This window comes from Rhinolophus sinicus, linkage group LG13 (genome assembly GCF_036562045.2).
Source record: "Rhinolophus sinicus isolate RSC01 linkage group LG13, ASM3656204v1, whole genome shotgun sequence".
In the NCBI taxonomy this organism is placed as follows: Eukaryota; Metazoa; Chordata; class Mammalia; order Chiroptera; family Rhinolophidae; genus Rhinolophus; species Rhinolophus sinicus.
The window spans coordinates 9,901,625-9,919,996 of record NC_133762.1 but is presented as its reverse complement, the minus strand read 5'-3'; the positions used below and the strand labels follow the sequence as shown (position 1 = coordinate 9,919,996).

General features: G+C 40.4%; 1 protein-coding gene across 21 annotated transcripts in view; it reads right to left on the bottom strand.

The window, feature by feature from the left end:
* The window catches only part of AKAP13 (A-kinase anchoring protein 13), a 253,965-nt gene that overhangs the window by 39,696 nt on the left and 195,897 nt on the right, over positions 1-18,372 (bottom strand). For 11 of the 21 annotated variants that reach the window (XM_074317388.1, XM_074317391.1, XM_074317390.1 and 8 more), the window contains 4 exons: positions 16,333-16,461; positions 12,338-12,380; positions 9,857-9,989; positions 3,202-3,376 (listed from right to left, as the gene is read on the bottom strand). In XM_074317388.1, the coding sequence (XP_074173489.1) occupies positions 3,202-3,376; positions 9,857-9,989; positions 12,338-12,380; positions 16,333-16,461 (480 nt within the window). The remainder of the gene's footprint in view (positions 1-3,201; positions 3,377-9,856; positions 9,990-12,337; positions 12,381-16,332; positions 16,462-18,372) is intronic. The other 10 variants (XM_019726703.2, XM_074317397.1, XM_074317396.1 and 7 more) reach the window with 1 other exon arrangement.

The following is an 18,372-nucleotide window of genomic DNA, read 5'->3' as shown; positions in this document are numbered from 1 at the left end:
AAGCCACTGTATAAAACTTGTGAAAGGTGCCTCTAATTATTCCAACCACTAATAAGAAAAAATTATGTGATGTGAGGTGCTAAATACCGCTGCAATATTTAGTACTTATCACATCACGTATCTTCATTTATGCAAGAAACTGATAGTTAAATGTAAAAAATAAATCCCATCTGAAGTTATCAAGATGTTCTAGAAAATTCACCCAGCTCTCCCCTTACTAAAGCAAATGACACAGGGAAAGCCATTTCCTCCTTTACAGACAAATATAAATCACAACAATCCACGAATGATACAGAATACTGAACTATTTGAAAAATCTCCAAGATCCTTCAAAGACCTACTTTTATTCCTAAAGTTTTATTCAGGTGTTTCTCAAATCTACCCGCTAGTTGTATGTCGTAATCTTTCATGAGGAAGTCTATTCATTTTAACTATTTGATAATTCTCAATGTCCTCTCTTCCGTGCATCTGCTAACTCTTCCTCATGGTGGCTTACTTCCTCACCTGGTCTCTATGGATTTTGTTCCTGGGTTTTTTTTGTAAGCTCAGCCTCAGCTTTAGAGGACTGTTTTCCTCCTCTGGGAACCTCCAGATACCCTGTCGTGTCCAACAGACTGTATAATGCAGTTCTGTACGTGCTCAGCTGGGGTCCCTCAGGGACTCATCATTCGCAGACTGGGGTTGCATTAAACCTCTAGTGAGAATTCCATAGCTTGGGGTTCCAGTACACACAGATGGTGTAAAGTTGGACCCCAGATCCGTATATGATGCAGAATTCTCACTCAGGGTCTTAGGCGAGGGTAAATTCCCATGCTGCTTCTGAAGGGCCAGCAAGGGTGGGGTTTTCCTGGGCCCTTCAGCATGGAGGTTCCAGCTCTCACCGTGTGCCCTGAAGCCACCTATCCTGTCCCCAGGCAAGGGGGGTGCTCTTTATTGCTGTGAGTCCCCTTAGGGATTTTCCTTTCTGCAGGCTCAGTTATGTATGAATTTTTTAGAAGAATCTATTTCATCGAACATTTTTACATTTTATAGCAGAAAGCAGGTGTGCAGTATGCTTTACCAATGAAGTTCCTTTAATATCAGCTTCATATTGCCAATCAAGAAATACGCTGCCTCCCTGTTTTCCTCCTAGACCACACGGGCGAGTGGGCACCCTGCAGGTAGGGTGCACAGAGTGACTCCTTGGAAGAAAGGAGGAAAATTTCACAGCTCTTTCATGTTGACTTAAGGAGAAATGGAGTTAATAGGGAGACGAATATAATATGGAGTTAATATAAGACCGACTCAGCCTTTATGTCACATATAAAGGGAAGCTTCCCGTTTATATGTGACACTGCAGGTTTCCAGAGGGAAGACAAGGTACCTGGAAAGTGGGTTAGGGATGTGTGGCAGTGGCAACGTTCCTCATTTGTTCACTTTCAGCATGCCGTGATGAATGGAAATTTACAGGTGCTCAATTAACTGAGCTTACGGGTTATATCTACCTTCAACTAAAATAAAATGAAAAGGAGACTTATACAAATTCCTGCAAAGAATTGATGGCTCTACGGCAGCAAGAATAACAATATTAATACTAATCACTAACCAGCAAACAAGAAAATGGCAAATCTGACTTCTCTTAGCCCTAGAATGAGCTCTCTGTAAGTGTAATACAGGACACATGTAATTTTTATGTTAAACGTATATCCCCCATGTGAGAAGGCTAAACATGTTTTAATGACAGATGTGCATACTAAAACGTCTGTGGCAACTCCTCATTTTGCTGGTAAGTTACACAGGAAGTAGGGCAAAAATGTGTGATATCTGCCCACAAAGATGCATGAAGATTTAGATGAGAGCCGTGAGGTTTTTTTTTGTAAAAATTGGACAGTAAAGAAAATAGGGCTACAGACAACATTTGGAGGATAATATAATCCACAAAAGTCATTTTACGAGAATGTGAGCGATAAAGCCAGTCACTTAACAAGTCACAACGTGGATAAGAAAGTCTGTGGGCTATGTGTTAGCTGTAACTTCTGTCCAAGAAAGCAAGTGAGTGGAAATTATTATTGCAGTAACTTTGAATCTGCTCAAATAAACTTACAATTTTCACATTTTCACTATTTTTGGTAAGCTCCACATAAGGGGATACTCCACCCAATGACTGAAAACAAGGCCATGTCAGGACATCATGGTCTGAGAAGTGCTTTGTGGGTCTGAAGTCGTGACTATTTTGTCCGAGCTGGTTGCAGGTATAACGGGCTGATAACCACCTCAGCCCTCTGGGTGACTGACCTCCAGACTGGCCAATTCTGAGCGTGAGCAGCCTCCCTGACGCACCTTGGTGTGTGTTACAAGTATGATTATTTCCTATCTGTGGAACAACACAACGTTCAGACGTAGTGTCTTGGAGCAGGGGTCTCCAACTGATGGCCCGTGGGCCAAATCTGGCCCATGAGCTACCAATGGTTTTTACAGTTTTAAATGGTTGAAAAAAACAAGAGTAATATTGCGTGGCACATGACGATTACATGAAATTCAAATTTCACTGTCCGTACACGAAGTTGGACTGGGGTACAGCCCTGCTCATCGGTGTACGGAGGGCTGCTTCTGCACTAAAACGGCAGGTTCAGCAGTGGTGGCCACAAAGTCTAAGACATCCGCTATCGGGTTCTTGACAGAAACAGTTAGCTGCCCTCTTGCACTGGTGGGTATCTTATCCAAACCAGGACCCGTGCTCAGGTAACAGACTGGGCTTGAAAGTGGTTTGAAGCAGGTCAGCAACAGGTCAATATGGACCATCATCTCTGCATGGAAACGTACTGTCCCGGGCTGTCTCCACGGCTCGATGCTGGTAGACGGCTGACGCTTATACCAAAGTATCAGAATGGAAACTGCACATACATGCCCTGACAAGGGAATGCTGGGTAGTGTCAGGGGTTGAGGCTACAGAATTGTTTTGATTCTGACACAGACTTCTGGGCTAGGCAGTGACGTAAGGACAATAGAACAGAATGTCTGAAACCAGGGCTGCCTGAAAAACCATATAGGCTCTATGTTCTACGTCTAGATTTTATTTCGTCAATGTGTTAAGAAAGACATAAAAAGGGCGACTTCTCCATATAAACAAGGAACAGATAAGGGGTGGGATGGCCAGGAAACGAGAAAGGAGCTTTCCTGAGGCAAGACAGTTCCCACCTTACAAAGAAGCATGTCTCTTACTTGCACAAGTGTAGGCATCTTTGGTGGTGAAGGGCTTCGTACACTGGCTGCAGCTGATGGGACCCACGACAGGAATGGAGCTGAAAGAGTGGCCATTGAGAATCTTCTTGTCCTTCTCCTTCTCTTTAGAATCTTTCTCCTTCTCCTTCACTTTCTCTTTCTCTTTTTCCTTTTCCTGCCAAAGAAAAGAAACAGTTAACTGCACACTAGAAGGCCTTCCCTTTACCTGGGCAACCCAGATGGCGTACGGTCGATGGTGGTTGGCAAATGCTTTGGACAAACGTTAGGAGGACTGTCCCGGGCAATTTTGTTTTTATTCACTGGCGAGCAGTCGGGCTATGTGAGAAAAACCACGGGAAGGCTGGGCCGGCACAGCAGTGCTGTCGGCGGCTTGTTCAGTGGTTCCTTTATGGACACACACAATGCCCAAAAAGCAACACTGGAAGCAGGCTTCTCATGCTGGAGAGGGGGTGCCTGGGCCACCGAGGGTTCTCCGGAAGCCACAGCACAGCCCACACAGACAGCAAGAAATGGTTCAGGGCCAGCTGCAGCTTGGAGCGGAAGAAAGGATGGTGGCAATTCTGGGACCAGCCTGCGGGGGAGGAAGGATGACTAGGGAGCATACAAGTTACTGGGGTTCCTCTGACTTCCGCACACCCCTCACACATCGCAGGGGAGGGCTCGGCACTTGAGGTTTCCCCCGTACTCTAGCCGGAAACATTAAGTACTCCCCACATACACAGGTTCAGTTTTTACTAATAAGCATTGTAAGGTTCATAGTAACTTGGGCCCAATTTTCAAACTGGGGGAAGGAGGAACTCTGAAAGCTGAATAGTGATGAGTGCTAGATTCTTAATAAAATAGCTAAATCAGTCAGGGACATTCCAGGGGCACCCTACTCTTAGGAGGCTACAACCGTGGGCCAGCTGTGCTCTTCAGAAAAGGTGCTTGAGAAGCACTGTTAGGCAGACCATCAGCTGGTTAATCAATATCAACTGAATAACTTCCTTTCAAACCAACTGAACTATGAACTACAATTCACCGAGGTAGGAAGAATGCCCTTAGCAGCTGCCATAATCACTAACTGTGGGGTACCCACTTTCTGGGGAATATACTACTATGATTATTATCTAAACAAATGCCTTGACAATGGGTACCTCAAAATCAGTGGTCATGACCACTACTAAATAAATGCCGTACATTCTGAATCGATGCCTTTTACATACAACTCCATCCGATTTGACAACTCTGAAATAGGTAGGGTGGGCATCATACTTTCCATTTTATAACTGGAAAGAGAAAGATGACAAATGTTGGCTAAACGTTTAAACAGTTACTATGTGCCAAGCATTGTCATAAGCAATTTAACATGTATTTTCTCCTAACACCCCCATGACGTAAGTATTAGTTATTATCTCCGTTTGACATCTGAGGAGACTGAGGCTCAGAGATGCTTACTACTGTACGTATTTGAGGCCACACTAATAATTACCCAAGCTGGAATTAAGAGCCGGGTCTGGCTGACTCTAAAGCTCAGTCCCATTCACGCCACTCCAGCCAAGAGCTAAAGAGGTTTGTGGACTCACAAAAGGTCACAGAGCAAACGAACAGCAGGACCCAGGTCTTCTGACTTGCTACTCAGAGCCCATCCACTATACGGTGAATGATCACCAAGTCTGATTCACAGTGAAGGTCCTTTTTAATAGAACACACACATACAATAAAAATCTAAGAGCTGAACTGCTACACTTTGGAACTATAAAAAATAACGAGAGGAAGGAAGAAAAACAAACTACTGTACTTCACTTTACAAAACAGGAAATTGCTCTGGGTGAAAATTAGTATCTACTCAAGTACATAAAGCTCTTAATAAAAATCAACAATAAAAAATGCGTTTTCCAAGTAATGTCTTTTTTTCCCACTACATTTTGCAGAAGGATTTTCCGTGCATAAAATGTTAAACTGAAAAGCATCTGACTTTTTGCTCAAGAATGAAAAAACATGCTCCAAGAGTAAAACAAATCTATGGCAACTTATTCTCTCAAACCTTGCAACGATTGTCACGTCTCAATACATAAGAAATAATATCCTCATCCTCTGCAACGACTCAAAGTAGTCCCTCCAAGGATAAAAACAAAACACAGTAAACTCCATTGTCTCTTTCTGCGTTTATTAGAATTTAGTGCCTTAAAGAAGTCAGGCTCTTACCTCCCCATGTTTTGGTCCTATGAATCTCACTGTTATGTGGGGCACTTCATGAAAACGACCCCACTTGACCGACATGATTCGACCCCCATGCCATGAAATGTGCTCTCACAGAAGGAGAGGCAGAGCCCAGCAGCTTGATGCTGCCATTAGAGAAACCGTAAGAGGAAGCCAGAGACAGGTTGAGAAAGGGAAGGAGGGAGGGCTGAGGCGGCTGGTTTCCTTCACACAGCTTAACTATTTGAATGCTGTCAGTAGAGCGACTACCCTAGCTGCAAAGGACACAGGAAATGAAACAAAACTAATTCCCCAAAACACAGTGTCTATGGATTGTGCTTAGGTTGAAAGACGGGAACTCTGCAAGGACTGGGGCCAATTTTTAATCACTGGACGTTATGGAACACATCTAACCTATTTCAAAATGAACTCATTTCATTAAAAGCAGTACAATTCTTAAGAAATGTTTTAGTGAAGTTGCCGACAGTACAGTGATGATCGGCTATTTCATGAAATTTGACTTTTCCACGTTTAACAATTGCCAAAGTGCTTTAACTGTGGCCAGCAAAATAGAAGCAACCAGTATTTAAAGGGAAACACGCAGATAACAACTGCACTCAGACACTGAAGGAAAATAAGTTTTCACTTTTCTAAACCTTCCGTTTTCGACAAGCAACTACAAAATTAAAAAACCGGAGAACACTCCGGACAATTGTAAAACATGTTGCAATAAACCAACTGTCACAGACCTTTAATCAAAGGACTGAGTGAAATAATTAGATTTAAAACACTGACTTAAGCCTTTGCAAACACTCCTCTACTCCAGTAGGCACCTTGGAAAGGCTGGTGGGTTTAGTCCTGTTTGATACAGACCATGAAAACTAGGCGTTAAAGCTGAACGTCTCGTTAGGAAGGTATGGAGTATATTAGCGGCTGTGCAGGAATTTAACTCTTCCAGCCAAACGTGTCTACTTCAAGTCAGACTAAGAATTTCTCTAAAACATTTCCAATCATCTCCTACACTACAAAGAGGCAAGCAAACAGAAAATCAGTGTGCTGGGATGGTTTGAAAAGGGGCACTCCCCTTCCTCTCTGAACGAGAACACTATGCACAGTGCTGCTTAAACATTCTGCAGCAAGAAACTTCGCAGGAAACAGTACTACCTCTCAAAGGCACGACCAGACAAAAGCAGAAACAGCCCGTCTTCCTGTTCTACTTCCTGTAAAGGCTCTCCCCTTTTTAAAAACACATTCGATATATTTAACTAATCACTCATGCTCATGATTGCTAATTCCTAAAAGGACATGGGAAGAATCAGAACTCCATTTCTCAAATCATGTATGTATCCCAGTGCTACCGGCAAACCACATTACGCTGGAATGTAAACCATCTGCCACCGAGTGGCTGGCTTTGGGCTCCTCTGCATGTTATTTAACAACTGTTTACCACATACATTAAATTAATAGAACAATTAACATACTGACTAATATATCTAGATTAATACTACAAACTATTTTATATGCCTATACATCATGATTGTTTATAAGGAAAGTAGAAATTTCCAAACCACTTTTAGAGACTTTACTAAGACTTAGGGGTGGCAATTTAATATAATCTTCAGTAAATGCCGAAATTTTTCCTTTAAAATAAGTAGTAGGGATGGTTACATCATACAAAGATTAAGAAAAGCAGATTAGATGAGTTCTAATAGTATGTCTTTAAAAAATAATTTAAAAGAAATAAAAATGTATTATTTTCATTAAAAAACTAGCGTTACTAATAACACCTATAGTAACATTTCCAATTTGTTTAACATAATGGAGAAGTATCATTATTCAATAGTTAAGAAAAATGGTAGAGTTAACATTATCCCACTAAGAAAATACTTCCTTATTTTTGTGTTATCATTCAGAGAATGAAACACTTCTGCATGGTTAAGCTCTGAAGTGGCTACAATGGCATATAAAGACAGGTTATTTAATGTAACTTAAAAATGTGTTGCTTCACTATTTCCCCCTATTTCTTACTATCTTTTGGTACATTGATAAAGGGCAAGCTATTCTAGTGGAGGTTCTAAAACAATCTTATTTAAGGTTAGCTAGTAACAATGACGAAAGGTGACTCTTAAACTTCTCAATGTATTTGGCCACTGGGATACTCTAAACACCTGATTATGTGAAATGAACTGCAATCCAAGGTCACCGATTTGCAATTTTTTGAGTTTCCATTGCTACCAGAGATAGCACAAGCCTCCAAAGATTAAATCTTGAAGCCAAAAGATAAAGAGGAACCATCTCATTGCAAAAGAGTTGTTGTCATTTTGACAAGAGGCCAATTGATCCAGTTTCTGCCAGTGATAACTTCTCTCTAACACAAATTACCTTCTTTTCTCCTGGCCTTTCTCTTCATCCTTCTACTCCAGGCTTTTGAGATTATTACAAGAGTTAAAAAGAAAAAGATAATGTTTAGTAACAGACTTTGTCTAAGGGTGAGCATGAAATGAAAAGCACTTCTTGCTGGAAGTCAGAGCACCCTTCTCTGTGCTTCAGTTTATAAATAAGAAGGCTGGAGTGAGACTTTGTTAAAGGTCAGCTTCTGGTTTCTAAATTCAGCCTTACATTGTTTTATTCAAATCTGCGCATTGCCTCATCAGTGCGATGAGTGGCGTAATTCCCTATTCTGGCCCGAAAGTCGGTGTCACTGCAGAGATGGATACAAAGGGGGCTCGCCACTTATTTACTGGTCTTCCGATTAAAACTTGGTTTGAAGAAAAGATCCCACAGTTTAGAAACGAACAACAGAGATATGTTGAAATCATCCCAACAGATAATTTTTTCAAGGAAAGACCATAAGCTTTACTTCTGCTACGTGCTTGGTGGCACCGAGCACAAAGCTGGGACCACAGAAGTCACTCCTGACACCTGCCTAACTTACACTGATCTTTCCAAGGAGATTTCTTTTCCTGATGCTAACCACTACCCCAGGCTCTGCCTTAAGCCTTGCCGCCAATACGCAGAGTACCAAGCAGCATTCTGCCTTCTTTTCCCTTACTTTTGAATTGTAAAACAAGGGTGAGTATGAAGGTAGGACTTTAAGTATGGGATTATTCTAGAAACAACTTGCTAGACTCTTTGCATCCTCTCCTGTTTTTCCTGATTGCCCACTTTCTGTCCATTCCGCACTTAGGCTGGAGAAGTCAAGAGAAAACACGATTCTGGTGGCAGGTTTTGTGGAAAAACTCCTCTGAGGGACAAGCAAACCATATTTGCTAAAAGAAAGAGATCCTATTTACAAAACCTAGTAAAAAAAATAATAATAATACATGCTCTATTTCTACCAGCCTTCTTAACTGAGGGCATAAGAAGCTTTGGTTTTTGTTTGTTTGGTTTTTGAGGGGGAGAAGTGTGAGGAGGTGGGTGTCCTTTACAACAGGATTCTTGACTGTCATGTTTGTTTACTCCCTTACTTCTAAGTAGGCAAGTATGTACCTGTGTATGTATGTATATCCCCCTCCACACACACACACACACACACACACACACACACACGCACGCGCGCGCGTGGGGGATATACAGTGATGCCTTGCCAAGAGCTCCTGAAGTGATTTGCAGTAGTTTTTACTTGTTTCTTTCCTTTGTTGGAGGTTGGGTGAATAGTGTGTGGGGGAAATGGAGGCAGAAAGCTTTTCCCCAGCACTGGGAATTGGTACAAGAAAGTAAACTCCTTTTCCTCCTTTCTTTTTAAAATAGATTAAATAAAAAGATAAAAAGATTAGAAGAATAGTTATATCTGTGTGGTGATTTTTATTTTTTTATTTTTATATGTTAAATATTCTTATAATGAGCGTGAAAAAAATTAACAGCTAGACAAAAAATGTTTACATGTGTTATTTTAACATCTTAAGCACAAAAGAGGATCCGTGCAATACGCTCCCAGTTAGGGAAAGGATCTACCTTCTGTGGGACAATCTTTCTAACCCTCAAGCACAAATAGAACTATTTTCAACCCCTTGATCTTGGCATAAAATCCTTCCACTGTGTTTTAAATCTGATTTACTGATTTCAGCATTATGGTTGAGAGTATGAAATTTGAAGTCAGAAAGACCCAGATTGGAACCTCTGTTCCCCATTAGGGGCATCTCACTCCTAGAAAAGGGAGATGGTATCTACCTTCCAGGCTTGTGGAAAGGATACATAGGGTAACGTATGAAAACTTCCTAGCATACGGTCAAAACTCAATTAGTGTTATTACCTTTTTTTGCTATTTTTTTCTTGCCCCTTTTTTTTTTTTTTTAAATATTATGCTCAGAGAGTATTTCTGACTTTATTTCCAGGTGTCCCCAACATTTAGTTAGCTTTTGGGTGTGTAGAGGCTGTGACAGGAGCCTCCTGATCAGCAACTGGGAGGAGGGAGAGGGTGTGGTCACATGAGGATGCCCACTGAGGTACTTACCTTGCTCTTCTTACTGCTGGACATTTTATTCTTGATGTAGCTGAAAGTACGACTGACTTTTGTTCCACTCTTCCCTTCAAAATCTTTCTTGGAGGGGCTCTGTGGCAGGAAATTGTAGTTCTCTTCTGTTATACTAAATAAAAACAAAACGACTGATGTTTTAAAAAAGACAACAGAAGTTAATTTTTAAAAACTAAAACACTTTCTATGTAAATCTTTGTAATCATCTTTGTCATATGTTACTTTAGCTACAAGTCAGCTTATATGCTCACATGAAAACAGGAGACAGAATAAGAGATGGACAGAGGCTGCTGAACGGTTTTCTACAGTAACATCTGAGGACAGGGCATATACCACGGAGCCCATGGTCTACTGCCAAAGCCTGGCCAGGTTTCCTAGTAACCATCACTAACATGTCAGTAATGGATTTTCTGTGATCTGATGTTAAATAGAGGCTGTCAATTATTCATTCATTATTTTATCTAAAATTTCTCAATCTAAAATAGCATTCAATTTACAGACTTTTTTGCATCAAACAGGTGCTTGAAAAGAAACCCATGAATATGATGGCATGACGGGCTTGTTAATAAAGGTTGCAAACCAAGGCATTTTTATGACCAAATGCATATTCAAGTTCCCTGATGGCACAAATGACACATCTTTTTAAATCTTTTGGCACACTGGACAGACAGTACTGTGGACTGGTGAACACTGCCATATATAGTTACAGGAAGGAATATACTGAGTGGCAGGACAGTCGAGACCAACTGCAGAAAGATTCGTTTTAGGAGTTTCACACAGATTCAGATGTTATCAGTCGACTTGTCAGGAAGCCTATGTAAAACCTAAGTCCATCCATGATGGATGGGTCTGGACCTTAGGAAATTCACAATGATTGATTTCCTCACACAATGCTTGGCACTTATACACACAGTCCATTATATAGAAAAGGAATCTATTTATGCTACGTTCCCTAGGTGCTCTAGAATAGTTATTTAGAACTTTTCCAAAGAATAGCGTTTACCTCAAGGGTCTCAGTGAGAGAGAGCAGACCCCCGTGTGTCCTCATAAACAGCTAAAGTCTATTTAGATATAAAGTACTGTTTATAAAATAAAACTGTCACTAACACAAAGGGAAAATGGTGTGAAAAGCAGTGCTCTAGGAAGGACAGAGCATCAATAAAATATGACACAAATGCAAAGAGAAGCATTCATACTGAGAGTTCTGGATCACTGAGTTACAGCTGATGCCTTTGTGAAAAGAAGGTAAACTTTGAAACAATTGCAGAACAGTCAGAACCCTCAATATGTGTAAGTTAGAATATTTAATCTCATAACATGACAAGAGGAATATAAAAATAAACAGTGAGTCAAAACAGAAATCTTGTGCCTGTTGTCAAGTAAAGAACCAACTGACTTAACTTGCACAGAGTCATGTACCGTAGCCACGCACACTGAAGAAAACAGCTTTGAAGCCTGGCAGAGCAGGGAGCAGTGCTGCATGAATGTGCATTTAAGTTTCCCCTTATCCGTGGTTTCGCTTTTCAAGGTTTCAATTACCCACGGTCGACACAGTCTGAAAATACTACGTGGGAAATTCTAGAAACAAACAAGCTTTAAATTGCACGCCATTCTGAGCAGCATGGTGAAGGCATCCTGCTTAGGCCGTGCGTCCCCACACTGTGGACGCTCCCTGCCAGCCAGTCACTTAGTAGCCATCTCAGTTATCAGATTGACTACCTCGGTATCTCAGCGCTTGCCTAACCCTTCTCGTTCCTAAAGCTACGTCACAATGCCTACGTCATTCACATCACTTGACCTCATCACGCAGGCGTGTGTCATCCCACAAGAAAAAGGGTGAGTCCAGTACAATAAGAGACTTTGAGAAAGACCACGTAACCTTTAGTACAACATATTATCATTATTGCTATATTTTTATTAGTCACTATTGTTAAAATCTTACTGTGCCTAATTTATAAATTAAACTTTATCATAAGTATGTATGAATAGGAAAGAAAAATACAGTATACATAGGGTTTGGTACTCTCCATGATTTCAAGCATCCACTGGGGGTCTTGGAACGTATCCCCTGTGGATAAGGGGGGGACTATTATATGTACACACACACACACACACACACACACTTCATGAAACAAAATGTTGATAGACTTAGGAATTAAAAATCATCATAAGCAAAGAGTACAAGTCAAATAGACGTGTCTTCTCACATGAACAAATGCAAACAGTAATTTTTATCATTAGGATCGTGCAAAGAATAAAAGTAGAAAACCGTTGAAGCCATTATTTAAAAAGGATAGAACCATCATTACAAACAACCTCTAGCCATTATTCCAAATTTATCACTCAAGGAAGAATCCAATGAGCTCAATTAACTTAGTCTACTTAGTTAAATGTCACAAGACATTTTGGATTCCCTGCCCTTCATCTTGGAAAGAGGAGTAACAACTCAGTATACAGTACCTCTCTGTCAGATTAGCGCTCGTGTTGTGGAAAAGCCGTGAATCTGGAAAACAAAAATGGCAGAGAAAACATTAGAACCAAAGGATTGTACCCGAAGGACAGATAAACGTTTGAAATGTCTACAGTGACACAGATGAAGCAGAGATAGCATTTGAAAGCCAGTGTGTGGTGCCTTCTCCTCCTAAGCAAGGGTTTGGAAGAAGGAAAAATCAAACTTGAAACCTCCAAACCAGAACTGGAAATAGGCAGCAATAGGGAGTGAATGTCCCATGGGGGAAAAAAAAATTTAATCCAGTATTCAAGTAACTGAACAAACCCCAAATCACTTTTTTTTTCTAATGTTCAAACTTAAATGAAACATGTTTAATTTCTATTCTAATCAAGCGTTCAGTTCCCATGTGCCATCTTCCTGAGATGATGCCACAGGAAGAATACAAAACAGGAAATTAAACATCACATTCTGTAAGCTGTTAACTTTGCTTTTATATATTTCTATAGTAATAATCTAGCCAATGTAGATCCGATATTTTCTAGAGCCTTCCTGGAAATGGGTTAGTGATTAGAAAGGAGCAGCTGAGCTGGATTATGAGGTCTGGGCTGTCACTAATTTGGGGTGAGATGACTGGACTTCCTTTCCTCATGTGTCAAAGTGGAGGATAACACAGACGTTAACATCCTCTCCAGGTTGATACTGATAAAATGAGTAGCGTAGAGGCCTTCTTCCTCCTTTCTCAACTATCAGACCATAAACTGAAGTGGGTGATTAAAACTCAGGCAAAAAACAAACAAACAAACAAACAAAAAAAACTCAGGCTAAGTCAGCAGGGCAATAAGAGCAAGCAGAAGAAACACAACTATTATTCTATTTCCAGCGACAAGTTTGAGCTAATTTAAAGGAGGACCTCACGCACAGAATGCAAAACGGTTTCCAATTGTTAAGAGCTCAGGGATAGAAATACTTTCTGTGTCTGATTCCAGGCAAACAAAGGTTGCTCAAAACCTTTGAGGTTGGTTTCAAAGATCTCTGAGATTGCTGTCAGTAAACTTTTGACTTGTCAGAGATTTAAAGATGTTCCACTACCAGGTTACCAGCATTTGAAATTCTTAAAACTCCCAAATTGTTCTAGATTCTGAGTACAAATGCAAAATTGTAGTTATCACTAAGTTAAGAGCCAACAGATGGGACTAATGCATAAGAAAGTTAATGAATTCTGAATCTTCAGAAGACTGTGTTCTATAGTTTTTTTCATTTTAAACCTATTTGGGGTTCTTCTATTTCACTTATAATGTATGGTAATACAACAAGCCAAGTAAGAGGGAAAGAAGATCTGACCCCCAGCTCTGCGTGATCTAGGTGTGAAATCATCAGCATTTTAACCTCAGGCTGCCTTAATTTATTACATTTTGCCGTGTATAACATACATTATTTTGCCCATATTTGTGAGGGAAAAATAAGGGTGCGCGTTACATGTGGGTAGTACTAATTCTGTATCTGTATAAGTGTTTTTAATTCTTTTATTTATGCTAATGAGTTAAAAGTGTAATAATAAAAGAATGCTAAATTTCCTTTATCATACAAAAAACAAGTACCTAAATATAAACATATAAAAATGTGAGTTAAAAAATTAAAAGATTTTTTTCCCCTGAAACTTTGGGCCAAAAACGTGGGGGCGCATTATACACGGCAAAATACGGTCCTTACACACACAAACAAGACCCAAGAATATGGTGTTAGAACTTGCTCCACCCACAGGAGCCCTGAATGCCACGAGCAGCATTACATCCTCTCAGCTTGCGGGACACCGCTGTACACTCAAGCAATTACCTCGCAGGTTACTCCCCAGTCATACGAACAAACTGAAAATAAAATCCATAATGAAGAGAAATACCAGCCAGCACAGAGCCTGGCCAAGAACAGGCTCCCAGTAGATTTGCGTCAAATAAATTAAAAACTGAATAAATATGTCATTGAGCACTGGGAGATCTACGCCTCCTATAAGCATTTCCAACTATCTTTCTGATGAAGAAATTTTCCTTCATTTACTATGATCTCTTCATTTACTAAGATCGTACTAAATGAAACAGTGATGAATCCACCAAGGCCTCTGAAATTCCTAAAGTGTCACGAGGTTTTCAGAGCATCTCAGGGTATCTCAGCATCTCAATGTCACTTCCATGATACAATTACAGACAAAAGCAAAGACACCTGTCACTGAAATTGGCCTGTGAGGTATTAGAGTAGGTAAATAGCCTATTGCAACGAGACTTCTTTTTAAAGGCATGACATAACCTGCAGACCTAATATATTACCATTCCAGGGTTGGAACCACTAGCTGGACGTGGTTAATATTTTTCAAAGTGTGTTCCATGGAACACTACTCTCAGGAGATGTGATACACAGTCATGCACATATTGTGGAGACCTGGTTAATAAGTTTGGGAAACACAGCATATTGAACGCTGCTTTGGTAATCAACAGTGTACACATTACCATTTGAAACCTGCTTAAACCAGTTTCCTAACTGATGTGGCCATGCTCCAACCCCCTTCTGTTTCTTCCTCTCCCAGCCCGACATAATTCTCACCGGTATTTCTGAGTTTAAGGAACACATTTCGAGGAATGCTGGATACTTCATCCAAAGGTTTCTTCAAGCTCCTATACTTTTATGATTCCATCATTAGGATTAACAGAATACCCAGAGTTGTCATAATTTCCTATCAGTGACAGCAGAAATACCATTGGGACCTTTGTTTTCTTTGCCATGCTGACCTATTTCCCAGTACATTACAAATACTTTGAGATGAAACAGGCTTCAGAATTTCTGAACAAAGCTGTAAGTGGATTTTCACAACTTCTCACCTATTACAACTGGCATAAAGTGAGTATCTTCTTGTGTGCCTATTTACCAAACATCTTTTAATTGTGAAAAGGTACCGAACGTATAAGACCTCCACGTAAAGGAAAATCACTAAATTTTGTGTTATTGCACCTAAGGCACTTGCCTATAAGAACAACGCAAAAAAGTCACCCTGAGCTTAATATTCTTTAAATATTAAATTTTAATATTTAAATATTAAATAATTAACTACTTAAATATTGCTGACACTTAGGGTCAGCAAGCAGTAGGGAATTCGGGAGCTCAATCATATGAATAGTAATTGCCTGAGACGTGTATTAGTTGTATAAAATTGAGAAAATTTATTATTTAACTTTATATTAGAAATGGTTTTCCCACTAAAAACAGCAATCCTAGAGTATTACAGAAATCTTATGCAATCAAAAACAGTGATTTTCATGAAAGGGGGGGGTTCATTCCCTTTCCGTTTTACTAAAACTGATACGATACCCTATAAAGTTTTTGAACTAGGGATTATCGGCTAAGGACATATTAATCTGAAACCTGCAAGGCAGTAAAATGACTGAAAAATGAAAGTTCTAAAGGAGAGAAAACAGCAGGAAAAGGTGAGAAGAAAAAAGTTTAGCATTACCTTTTAAATAATAGATTGGTGCAAAAGTAACTGCGGTTTGGCAATTATTTTTAACCTTTTAAACTGCAATTATTTTTGCACCAACCTAATACCACAGGTGGACAGCTAGATATCTGTCCCATGAGACAAAATCAGTGAAACAAGAAAAAAATGAACATTACATCGTCAAATGGAAAGTTTTGTGAAATCAATACTCAGTATTACAAAAGGTACGAGGTGGGATGGGAACACCTCCCTCATGCCTTTGAAGATATCTGTGCCCGGGGATGATATCTCGTGTCCTGGAATCAGGCCACCGGATTAATCAGTATAGGTGGGGTGCAGAAGACAAAAACTGTGTCACCCACATTAATTTTCAACACAAAGCATGAAAACAAACGGTTTAGAAAGGACAGCATGCAGGGTGATAAAAGTCCCCAAACAATTTCTTAGCACGAAGCCTACAGTATTTTCAGCACTGGCCAGACGCTGGAAAGCAGCCACTGGACACCAAAGCTGCTTACTTACTATGCAACCCCTCCTCCTCATCAGTGGAATGAGAAGCGCCAAGAGAAAAGAGAGTTTTAGACTTAAGGAGGCGCGGAGAGATGCTGACGGAGAAGGAGACCGGCCTTCCGGGCTGCAGCTGCTGCTGGGCTGCGAAGTGGGTTAACAGGACACGTTAGAGCAGGCACAGATGACACCAGGACAAAGCAAAGGGCACCTCGAACCCATGTGGGACAGAGTAACGTCACTGGCTTGGACAGAGCCCGGAGAGTCTCTAGGTGAATGATGTAATCGATTCACATTTTCATCTTTATTGTTGAATGTGCAGAATTCTAATGCAACTTAAAAATATCCACCAACAAATACATACTTGTTAGATTATGAAAACGGCAATTACTTTTCATGGTCATTATGGATAGCTGGAGGGTGTCTTCCCTTCCAAGTGAAACCATCTGGAGTAGTGGCGCCCACCCCTCAGATTCTGTATCTGGCTCTCTTCTCCCTCACCTGGAATCTCCTCATATACTCCTGCTTCTTCTGCATATGATACATGCTTGTGACTCAGCGTTTTCTCTATTCAAGCCAGATCTCTCCTTTGAGCTCGGCTCATTCACCTCACTGCTCGCCGTGGGTGGGCATCCCACAGGCAGCTCCAACTGAGCAAGTACAGAGGAAAACTTCCCTCTTCCTCCAGACCTGCCCCTCCTCCTATACTCCTTCATGTGGCCAGCGGTACCTAACATCTAACAAATTATTCCAATAGAAACCTGGGCACCATCCTTGCATCCTTAGTCCTTTTAGACTTTTGTCTTCTAGAATTCTCTGAACATCAACTTGTCCCCTATTGCCACTGCTCCAGGCCCTGGTTCAGGTCGCCAAATGCTCACACTTTAATCCTGCAATTGCCTTTTAATGCTCAACCAGCCTCAGTGTGGTCTCTATGAAGTGTTTGAATCCATTTACTGATCAACTTAAATCACTCCACTGCCCTGATAAGAAGCCCAAATCCCTCTGTCTTGCTTTCCACATATAGTTAATTCACCTAGCAAAACCCTAGTTTTCTTTTGTTCTCAGCTTTGATATTACTTATCCCGAAATTAAAGCGTGTGTATACATAATATGGACTTTATATACACACCTAATGACTATGAATATATTCCAATCTTGCAATTTAATCAAAAAACCAATATAAAAAGGCTATTTGCCTGACTAAATTTTTGTTCTGACATATATTTGTCTATGTTACCTTCTCCAAATAGAACTTACATAGGAAAATGCATGTATTCAATAAATTCTCATCCCACTGTCCACAGTTACAAAGAGAGAGAGAATAAGCAGAGAGAAAACGTCACTAGCACTGACGTCTAACTTCCCAGAGGTGCGCCCTGATCTTGGGTCACGTGCATCATTTATCTTTTTACATCTGGGGCATAAAAACTGTAAATGGCATAGTTCAGCTCTCAACACTGACTGATTTCAAAATCCAATGCAAATACTCAATCTCATGCTACCATGTGTCCCCGAAAATAAGACCTAGCCGGACAATTTAATGCGTCTTTTGGAGCAAAAATTAAAATAAGACTCGGTCTTATTTTATTGTAATATAAGACCAAGTCTTATATTCATTTTTGCTCAAAAAGACACATTAGAGCTGATTGTCCAGCTAGGTCTTATTTTCTGGGAAACACAGTAGGGTTTCCATCAAGGCATGTATAAGGGTCTTGGCCAACGTACACACCAGGAGTGAAGGTGTAAGGATGACCCCAAGGACGAGTGAATGCCATTCTTTGTGATAAGAAATCACCCAAAATGAAGGGGGAAATGAAATCTCATTAAGAAGTCTGTGAAGTTAAAACACCTACTGGGTATAATTCTCCTCCTAACATTACCACCACTAAGGAGCTTAGAAATCTTCCAGGGACACCATCAATCAAGCCGTTTCTCTACGGTGTGTAGGCACCTTCGGGGTGCAAGCAATGAAAAGTTTAGAAACAAAATGATTTTGTATAGTGAACGTGAAGTTTATTCTTAAGTTCTAGGAAGACGGTTAGCTCCGTCCCC